The following is an 11,331-nucleotide window of genomic DNA, read 5'->3' as shown; positions in this document are numbered from 1 at the left end:
CTGAGCTCCATTTCGAGTCTCATAGCAAAGGGTAGGAATATTTATGTAAATAAGGTATCTGCTTTTTATTTAAAGATTTGCTAACATTTATAGACCCGTTATTGTTTTGTCATTATGGGGTATTGCGTGTAGATTGATGAGGAAAACAAACGATGCAATCCCTTTTAGAATAAGGCTGTAACGTAAGAAATAAAAAGTGAACGTGACTGAATAGTTTCCACGGTAACATGATATTGTGTAATAATGTGACCAGGTTTGATTGAATATTTAGTTAATGTTTATTATCCGTACATTTCAATGAACTAAACTAACACCAGGGAGATACGAGAGAGATTTAAACATGCATTATTATGATATTCTGGATTGACAGTTGTTCAATTAACAAATATACAAATGCAAAACAATTCAAAAATAATCTCACCAGAAATCAAAATCCAATAAAAGCCAAACAAATGTAAATCCGTAGTTGTAAAACACTAAACAGCAGGATTGTGCATGAAGCATACATATGGATGACAACACCATAAAACAGCTTCAAAATCAACAATATTTACAAGCAGTCACACATCTGTAATACTTCTGAGACTCTGGATTGTCTTGAGGGCATTGAGGAGGAGCATCCATGATTTAGGAGAAGGGATAGACCCTTCACACACGCTCTGTTTCTCCACTAGCAACGGGGAGAGCGTGACATCCTTATTCACCAGTCTTGTGTGCTATGAAGTCAGAACAACAACAGTCACAACTAAAGTTTTATGCATCCCAAATGCCTCTCTATTCCCTATAGGGCCAAAACTAGTGCACTTTGAAGGGAAGAGGATGCCATTTGGGACACACCCAGTGTTTGGGGGGGGTCTGGTGGTCGGGTGGGCGAGCAGAAAGAGATGTTCTTCTCTCAGCACTGTTCAAAGCCAGCCATCAGAGACAGGGCAAGGGACTCCACTATTAGAGAGAAGAGAGAAAAGACCGTCAGGACGCCCCTCACAGCAGACGCCCCTCACAGCAGACGCCCCTCACAGCAGACGCCCCTCACAGCAGACGCCCCTCACAGCAGACGCCCCTCACAGCAGACGCCCCTCACAGCAGACGCCCCTCACAGCAGACGCCCCTCACAGCAGACACCACTCAGACAAACATCTTAATTTAACAGATCAGTGTGGAACTTACAGTGTGGAAATGACCCGCGGCAGACAGCTTTGTTCAGTATAGTCACCAGGAACATGTGACAGTTCTTGAAATCAGATTCCATCTTATCAATGGATTCGATCCTGGAAACGACAGAGGAACACAATTTTCAATGTTCATTTAAATCAAATTTGATTTGTCACATGCGGCAAAATACAAAAAGGTACCTTTATTTTATTTCACCTTTATTTAACCAGGTAGGCTAGTTGAGAACACCTTTATTTAACCAGGTAGGCTAGTTGAGAACACCTTTATTTAACCAGGTAGGCTAGTTGAGAACACCTTTATTTAACCAGGTAGGCTAGTTGAGAACACCTTTATTTAACCAGGTAGTCTAGTTGAGAACAAGTTCTCATTTACAACTGTGACCTGGCCAAGATAAAGCAAAGCAGTGAGATACACATTAAATAAACAAACATACAGTCAATAACACAATAGAAAAATCTATGTACAGTGTGTAGGGGAAATATAGTAAGATTAGGGAGGTAAGGTAATAAATAGGGCCATAGTGGCGAAGTAATCAATTTAGCAGATTAACACTGGAGTGATAGATGTCAAGATGATGATGTGCAAGTAGAGATACTGGGGTGCAAAATAGCAAAATAAATAACAAGGGGATGAGGTAGTTGGATAGACTATTTACAGATGTGTACAGCCGTAAGCTGCTCTGACAGCATACTTATTTTCCACCAAAATGTGCAAATAAATTCATTAAAAATCCTACAATGTGATTTTCTGGATTTTTGTCCCTCATTTTGTCTGTCGTATTTGAAGTGTACCTATGATGAAAATTACAGGCCTCTCTCATCTTTTTAAGTGGGAGAACTTGCACAATTGGTGGCTGACTAAATACTTTTTTGCCCCACTGTATATCTTAAAATCTGTGAAGGTTATTTAATAGTTTTTACAAAAGCTATTTAAATTTAAGGACACAAATACCCTGACCAGAGGATAAACATATCTTCAAATTTCTGTTTAGGTTATTTAAATAGTTTAATATTTAGTTTTTAATTTAACGGCATCACCAGCTATGTTCCAATCGCTGGAAGGAGGAAAACAATCGCAACAAATTGGACTCGCCGTTGTTTCCAGGCATCATAAGGTGAGTACAGCGACGATTCTTACACTAATTAACAGAATAACATTCATTGTAAAATTGAAAAGCAAAGACCATCAGTGGTCCTTCGAGACAGATATACACTCTACTTAACAGAAACACATGAGATTGATTTTAATCATGGATGATTTCTCTAATAAATGCCACCACTCACTTCCACGCTCCAAAGCCAACCTGCCAGCGGTCTGAGAAGATGAGGACCAGATTGAGAACCTTCATGATCGCCTCCTTCACAAAGCTCACCTGGAGACGAAACATCCCCAGTTACATTATGAAAACTAACATTAAATAATGTGATGCGTTCTGAATGCTCCAGTGTTGATCTCTGCAGGGGTTCTGTGTTTTCTCTAGCAGGACTGCATCACCTTCCCTCATGAGATGGAACATTTCTCCATGGGGAGAGTGGGACAGCTTCACTTACTCATGGGGGACAGCTATACCTCTTAGGAGGGCAGGTACACATCTAGCAGACAGGTATACATCTAGCAGGACATGTATACATCTAGCAGGACAGGTGTACATCTAGCGGGACAAGTGTACATCTAGCGGACAGGTATACATCTAGCAGACAGGTATACATCTAGCAGGACATGTATACATCTAGCAGGACATGTATACATCTAGCAGGACATGTATACATCTAGCAGGACAGGTGTACATCTAGCGGACAGGTATACATCTAGCGGACAGGTATACATCTAGCAGACAGGTATACATCTAGCAGACAGGTATACATCTAGCGGACAGGTATACATCTAGCAGGACATGTATACATCTAGCGGACAGGTATACATCTAGCGGACAGGTATACATCTAGCAGGACATGTATACATCTAGCGGGACAGGTGTACATCTAGCGGACATGTATACATCTAGCGGACAGGTGTACATCTAGCGGACAGGTATACATCTAGCGGACAGGTATACATCTAGCGGACAGGTATACATCTAGCGGACAGGTATACATCTAGCGGACAGGTATACATCTAGCAGACAGGTATACATCTAGCGGACAGGTATACATCTAGCAGGACAGGTGTACATCTAGCGGACAGGTATACATCTAGCAGACAGGTATACATCTAGCAGACAGGTATACATCTAGCGGACAGGTATACATCTAGCGGACAGGTTTACATCTAGCAGACAGGTATAGATCTAGCGGACAGGTATACATCTAGCGGACAGGTATACATCTAGCAGGGACAGGTATACATCTAGCGGACAGGTATACATCTAGCGGACAGGTATACATCTAGCGGACAGGTATACATCTACAGGTATACATCTAGCGGACAGGTATACATCTAGCGGACAGGTATACATCTAGCGGACAGGTATACATCTAGCAGACAGGTATACATCTAGCTAGCAGACAGGTATACATCTAGCAGACAGGTATACATCTAGCAGACAGGTATACATCTAGCAGACAGGTATACATCTAGCAGACAGGTATACATCTAGCAGACAGGTATACATCTAGCAGACAGGTATACATCTAGCAGACAGGTATACATCTAGCAGACAGGTATACATCTAGCAGACAGGTATACATCTAGCAGACAGGTATACATCTAGCGGACAGGTATACATCTAGCGGACAGGTATACATCTAGCGGACAGGTATACATCTAGCGGACAGGTATACATCTAGCGGACAGGTATACATCTAGCGGACTAGCGGACAGGTATACATCTAGCGGACAGGTATACATCTAGCGGACAGGTATACATCTAGCGGACAGGTATATAGCGGACAGGTATACATCTAGCTAGCGGACAGGTATACATCTAGCGGACAGGTATACATCTAGCGGACAGGTATACATCTAGCGGACAGGTATATATCTAGCAGACAGGTATACATCTAGCAGACAGGTATACATCTAGCGGACAGGTATACATCTAGCGGACAGGTATACATCTAGCGGACAGGTATTTCATCTAGCAGACAGGTATATATCTAGTGGACAGGTATACATCTAGTGGACAGGTATCTGTAGCAAAGGTAGACCAGTATCTAGTAGTACAGCTATTGAGTGGACAGGTATTGTCAAACATCTCATTCCAATATTATGGGCATTAATATGGAGTTGGTCCCTCCTTTGTTGCTATAACAGCCTCCACTCTTGTGGGATGGCTTTCCACTATGTTGGACATGTGCACTATAAGAGCTCAGTGACCTTCAACATGGGTAGCACCTTCATAGGATGCTACCTTTCCAACAAGTAATTTCGAATAAATTTCTGCCCTGCTGGAGCTGCCCAGGTCAACAGTAAGTGCAGTTATTGTGAAGTGGAAACGTAAAGGAGCATCAACGGCTCAGCTGCAAAGTGGTAGGCCACACAAGCTCACAGAACGTGCTGCAGCACTTAAGAATAGTCTGTCCTCGGTTGCAACACTCACTACTGAGTTCCAAACTGCCACTGGAAGCAACGTCAGCACAAGAGATTTTGGAATGAGATGTTTGACGAGCAGGTGTCCACATACTGTTGGGTAATAGAGTGTATATAGTGGATCAGTATCTATAAGACATCCATCTTACCTTCTCTCGCAATAGACAACGGTCGTGGATAGTGGACAGGTATCTGTAGTGGATCTTAATCAGCTGGTCCAGGTCTTTAGCCTCCTGGACTTGGTGCTGGAACTCCAGTCCAGTGCTGTGAAGAATCTAACAAGACAGGGATATCGCCAAGTACGATATGGAACGTTTAGATATTGAGCAGAAATCTATCTAGACATGTAATATGATTAGAGCTCCATACAGATGCCTGATGGGAAACTTCTGAACTACAACTAACGCGACAACTAGAGCTACACTACAACAGCACTACACCTAGCCGAGCACTACACCTAGCCGAGCACTACACCTAGCCGAGCACTACACCTAGCCGAGCACTACACCTAGCTTAGCACTACACCTAGCCGAGCACTACACCTAGCCGAGCACTACACCTAGCCGAGCACTACACCTAGCTTAGCACTACACCTAGCCGAGCACTACACCTAGCCGAGCACTACACCTAGCCGAGCACTTCAACTAGACTAGCACTTCAACTAGACTAGCACTTCAACTAGACTAGCACTTCAACTAGACTAGCACTTCAACTAGACTAGCACTTCAACTAGACTAGCACTTCAACTAGACTAGCACTTCAACTAGACTAGCACTTCAACTAGAGCAACACTACAACAGCACTACAACAAGCCTAGCACTACACGTAGCCTAGCACTACACCTAGACTGGCACTACACCTAGACTGGAACTACAACTAGTCTAGTACTGGCTACTTCTATCTCTTCCAATGATGACCTTTGAACTTGACTAGGAGTAATACATGTCCACTTTGTGTCCACTTACTCTAGTCATGTCCACTATGTCTCAGACTTCTTACCCTAGTCATGTTCACGGTCTCAGACAACCTCTTACCCTGGTCACAATGTAGTTGTGGAGGCTGTTGACGAAGTGCATCAGTTTGACCCTCAGCAGAAACATCCTGTGGATCTGCTGGTTGATTGGCTCTTTAGCCTTCACCTCCTCCGGTGTCCCTTCCAACCGCTTAGCTGCTACTGTCAAATCTATAGGAGGAAACAATCCAGCATTAATTAACACCTGTGGTGTGGTCATGACCTTCAGAAATCCCTGATGTTTTGAGAGAATCTTCTTATTTGACCTTATATATATATTTGATTGTGAAGCAGACGGATTACCAGGATGCGCTGACAAGCTGGCAAGTGTCTTCACTGGCATTTTCAACCTCTCCCAGTCCCAGTCTGTAATACCAACATGTTTCAGGCAGACCACTATAGTGCCTGTGCCCAAGAACGCCAAGCTAACCTGTCTAAGTGCCCCGTCTGCACTAACATCTGTAGTCATGGTTCACATCAACACCAGCATCCCAGAAACCCTGGACCCACTCCAATTCACATGCTGTTTTTTACCATGTGTTTTTCAGTCCAAATTAACGGTTTCTAATAATAGTCCAGTTGCTTATAAAAGGACTTGTTCAGAAATATAGGAACGTTCTGGAATAGATATCTGTTAGAGAAGGAAAACCATCTCTTCCCAGTAGGGATAAGGGGAACGTTCTGGAATAGATCTCTGTTGGAGAAGGAAAACCATCTCTTCCCAGTAGGGATAAGGGAAACGTTCTGGAATAGATATCTGTTGGAGAAGGAAAACCATCTCTTCCCAGTAGGGATAAGGGGAACGTTCTGGAATAGATCTCTGTTGGAGAAGAAAAACCATCTCTTCCCAGTAGGGATAAGGGGAACGTTCTGGAATAGATATCTGTTGGAGAAGGAAAACCATCTCTTCCCAGTAGGGATAAGGGAAACGTTCTGGAATAGATCTCTGTTGGAGAAGGAAAACCATCTCTTCCCAGTAGGGATAAGGGGAACGTTCTGGAATAGATATCTGTTGGAGAAGGAAAACCATCTCTTCCCAGTAGGGATAAGGGAAACGTTCTGGAATAGATCTCTGTTGGAGAAGGAAAACCATCTCTTCCCAGTAGGGATAAGGGAAACGTTCTGGAATAGATCTCTGTTGGAGAAGGAAAACCATCTCTTCCCAGTAGGGATAAGGGGAACGTTCTTCAGAACTGTATGTTGGGTTTTGAATTTATCCATCTGAGGGGGGAAATTAGCTCAAAATACATAACAGTACAGTTTTGTAATTTTCAATTTCCAGGTAGGGAAACTTTTCTAAGGTCATCTTAAAACAGGAGATATTCTAGTCAAGGGTCCTGTTCTTGAACGGACATCAAATCATTATGTGTTGTTATATGTTTCCTTGTGTCGATTGTCAATAGAGTTTATAGAATTGAGATTCAAAGTGAGAGAAAGACAAGGAGAGAGACAGAGGGGGAGAGAGAGACAGAGGGGGAGAGAGAGACAGAGGGGGGGAGAGAGACAGAGGGGGGGGAGAGACAGAGGGGGGGAGAGAGACAGAGGGGGGAGAGAGACAGAGGGGGGAGAGAGACAGAGGGGAGAGAGAGAGAGGGGGGTGCGGGAGAGAGAGAAGAGGGGGGGGGCAGAGCGGCAGAGACCGAGTAATACTAGACTTACCACTGAATGCCAGCGTGTCCAGACTGTATTTGGCCCATTTGATCTGCAGCAGCAGCAGGAACACCTGGTTGTAGATCCTCTGACACTCTGAGCTGACCACAATGTCAACAGGCCAGGGCACCTTCAGGACAACCCACAAGAGAAACATAGAATCAATCCCAAATGGCACTCTGAACTGTTTAGTGCACTAAGTCGCATATTCCTGTGTTTTCTAATACCTACAAATGGTCGAATTAACTTGAAAATAGGGAGTGTACTATATAGGGAATAGGGTGCCGTTTGGGGAGGTACACTAGTCACATTTCATCTACTGCAGTGTAAGAGTATAGTGTGGCTGCTGATTCTGATCTTCCCCCTGACCTTTCCCAACCCAGACTAAAGATCTAGAAGCTTCTGTACACCATCTCTGCTTTACTCGTGGAGAACAGGCTGCTCTGGCCAATGAATGGTGCTCCATTTATTCAAGTCATATCAAAGGTGAATCAATGTCTACAAGATCACACAATGATCGTGTTCTACATAACAGAACCCAATACAATAGCATTGTATAACGCTACGTTATCATGTAGCCAAAACTCCACAGCCGCGAGCTACTAGGCAAAATACAGAGAGGCTATGCTACAGTTTACCACCATCTGTTCTATAATAGAGGCTATGCTACAGTTTACCACCATCTATTCTATAATAGAGGCTATACTATGCTACAGTTTACCACCATCTGTTCTATAATAGAGGCTATGCTACAGTTTACCACCATCTGTTCTGTAATAGAGGCTATGCTACAGTTTACCACCATCTGTTCTATAATAGAGGCTATGCTATGCTACACAGTTTACCACCATCTGTTCTATAATAGAGGCTATGCTACAGTTTACCACCATCTGTTCTGTAATAGAGGCTCTGCTACAGTTTACCAGCATCTGTTCTATAATAGAGGCTATGCTACAGTTTACCAGCATCTGTTCTATAATAGAGGCTATGCTACAGTTTACCACCATCTGTTCTGTAATAGAGGCTATGCTACAGTTTACCACCATCTGTTCTGTAATAGAGGCTATGCTACAGTTTACCACCATCTGTTCTGTAATAGAGGCTATGCTACAGTTTACCACCATCTGTTCTATAATAGAGGCTATGCTACAGTTTACCACCATCTGTTCTGTAATAGAGGCTATGCTATGCTACACAGTTTACCACCATCTGTTCTATAATAGAGGATATGCTACAGTTTACCTCCATCTGTTCTATAATAGAGGCTATGCTATGCTACAGTTTACCACCATCGGTTCTATAATAGAGGCTATGCTACAGTTTACCTCCATCTGTTCTATAATAGAGGCTATGCTATGCTACAGTTTACCACCATCTGTTCTGTAATAGAGGCTATGCTACAGTTTACCACCATCTGTTCTATAATAGAGACTATGCTACAGTTTACCACCATCTGTTCTATAATAGAGGCTATGCTATGCTACAGTTTACCACCATCTGTTCTATAATAGAGGCTATGCTACAGTTTACCACCATCTGTTCTATAATAGAGGCTATACTACAGTTTACCACCATCTGTTCTGTAATAGAGGCTATGCTACAGTTTACCACCATCTGTTCTATAATAGAGGCTATGCTACAGTTTACCACCATCTGTTCTGTAATAGAGGCTCTGCTACAGTTTACCACCATCTGTTCTATAATAGAGGCTATGCTACAGTTCACCACCATCTGTTCTGTAATAGAGGCTATGCTACAGTTTACCACCATCTGTTCTGTAATAGAGGCTATGCTACACAGTTTACCACCATCTGTTCTGTAATAGAGGCTATGCTACAGTTTACCACCATCTGTTCTGTAATAGAGGCTATGCTACAGTTTACCACCATCTGTTCTGTAATAGAGGCTATGCTACAGTTTACCACCATCTGTTCTGTAATAGAGGCTATGCTACAGTTTACCACCATCTGTTCTATAATAGAGGCTATGCTACAGTTTACCACCATCTGTTCTATAATAGAGGCTATGCTATGCTACAGTTTACCACCATCTGTTCTATAAGAGAGGATATGCTACAGTTTACCTCCATCTGTTCTATAATAGAGGCTATGCTATGCTACAGTTTACCACCATCTGTTCTGTAATAGAGGCTATGCTACAGTTTACCACCATCTGTTCTATAATAGAGGCTATGCTACAGTTTACCTCCATCTGTTCTATAATAGAGGCTATGCTATGCTACAGTTTACCACCATCTGTTCTATAATAGAGGCTATGCTACAGTTTACCACCATCTGTTCTATAATAGAGGCTATGCTACAGTTTACCACCATCTGTTCTATAATAGAGGCTATGCTATGCTACAGTTTACCACCATATGTTCTATAATAGAGGCTATGCTACAGTTTACCACCATCTGTTCTATAATAGAGGCTATACTACAGTTTACCACCATCTGTTCTGTAATAGAGGCTATGCTACAGTTTACCACCATCTGTTCTATAATAGAGGCTATGCTACAGTTTACCACCATCTGTTCTGTAATAGAGGTTTTGCTACAGTTTACCACCATCTGTTCTATAATAGAGGCTATGCTACAGTTCACCACCATCTGTTCTGTAATAGAGGCTATGCTACAGTTTACCACCATCTGTTCTGTAATAGAGGCTATGCTACAGTTTACCACCATCTGTTCTGTAATAGAGGCTATGCTACACAGTTTACCACCATCTGTTCTGTAATAGAGGCTATGCTACAGTTTACCACCATCTGTTCTGTAATAGAGGCTATGCTACAGTTTACCACCATCTGTTCTGTAATAGAGGCTATGCTACAGTTTACCACCATCTGTTCTGTAATAGAGGCTATGCTACAGTTTACCACCATCTGTTCTATAATAGAGGCTATGCTACAGTTTACCACCATCTGTTCTGTAATAGAGGCTATGCTATGCTACACAGTTTACCACCATCTGTTCTATAATAGAGGCTATGCTACAGTTTACCTCCATCTGTTCTATAATAGAGGCTATGCTATGCTACAGTTTACCACCATCTGTTCTATAATAGAGGCTATGCTACAGTTTACCACCATCTGTTCTATAATAGAGGCTATGCTACAGTTTACCACCATCTGTTCTATAATAGAGGCTATGCTATGCTACAGTTTACCACCATATGTTCTATAATAGAGGCTATGCTACAGTTTACCACCATCTGTTCTATAATAGAGGCTATACTACAGTTTACCACCATCTGTTCTGTAATAGAGGCTATGCTACAGTTTACCACCATCTGTTCTGTAACAGAGGCTATGCTATGCTACAGTTTACCACCATATGTTCTATAATAGAGGCTATGCTACAGTTTACCACCATCTGTTCTATAATAGAGGCTATGCTACAGTTTACCACCATCTGTTCTGTAATAGAGGCTATGCTACAGTTTACCACCATCTGTTCTATAATAGAGGCTATGCTACAGTTTACCACCATCTGTTCTGTAATAGAGGCTATGCTACAGTTTACCACCATCTGTTCTGTAATAGAGGCTATGCTACAGTTTACCACCATCTGTTCTATAATAGAGGCTATGCTACAGTTTACCACCATCTGTTCTATAATAGAGGCTATACTACAGTTTACCACCATCTGTTCTGTAATAGAGGCTATGCTACAGTTTACCACCATCTGTTCTATAATAGAGGCTATACTACAGTTTACAACCATCTGTTCTGTAATAGAGGCTATGCTACAGTTTACCACCATCTGTTCTATAATAGAGGCTATGCTACAGTTTACCACCATCTGTTCTATAATAGAGGCTATGCTACAGTTTACCACCATCTGTTCTGTAATAGAGGCTATGCTACAGTTTACCACCATCTGTTCTATAATAGAGGCTATGCTACAGTTTACCACCATCTGTTCTGTAATAGAGGCTATGCTACAGTTTACCACCATCTGTTCT

At 42.3% G+C, this 11,331-nt stretch overlaps 1 protein-coding gene across 1 annotated transcript in view; it reads right to left on the bottom strand.

Annotated features, from left to right (window-relative positions):
- Window positions 1-259: 259 nt before the first annotated feature.
- LOC139412257 (tubulin gamma complex component 5) overlaps window positions 260-11,331 on the bottom strand; it is a 52,343-nt gene continuing 41,271 nt past the window's right edge. Inside the window, exons 18-23 of the mRNA XM_071159134.1 lie at window positions 7,373-7,493; window positions 5,736-5,884; window positions 4,851-4,976; window positions 2,457-2,545; window positions 1,168-1,268; window positions 260-942 (exon numbers count right to left, since the gene is read on the bottom strand). Coding sequence (XP_071015235.1) covers window positions 896-942; window positions 1,168-1,268; window positions 2,457-2,545; window positions 4,851-4,976; window positions 5,736-5,884; window positions 7,373-7,493 — 633 coding nt within the window. The 3' untranslated portion in view covers window positions 260-895. The remainder of the gene's footprint in view (window positions 943-1,167; window positions 1,269-2,456; window positions 2,546-4,850; window positions 4,977-5,735; window positions 5,885-7,372; window positions 7,494-11,331) is intronic.

The sequence above is a fragment of the Oncorhynchus clarkii genome, chromosome 1 (genome assembly GCF_045791955.1).
Source record: "Oncorhynchus clarkii lewisi isolate Uvic-CL-2024 chromosome 1, UVic_Ocla_1.0, whole genome shotgun sequence".
NCBI classification, from domain to species: Eukaryota; Metazoa; Chordata; class Actinopteri; order Salmoniformes; family Salmonidae; genus Oncorhynchus; species Oncorhynchus clarkii.
The sequence above is the reverse complement of the archived record's forward strand: the minus strand, read 5'-3'. Positions and strand labels throughout refer to the sequence as shown.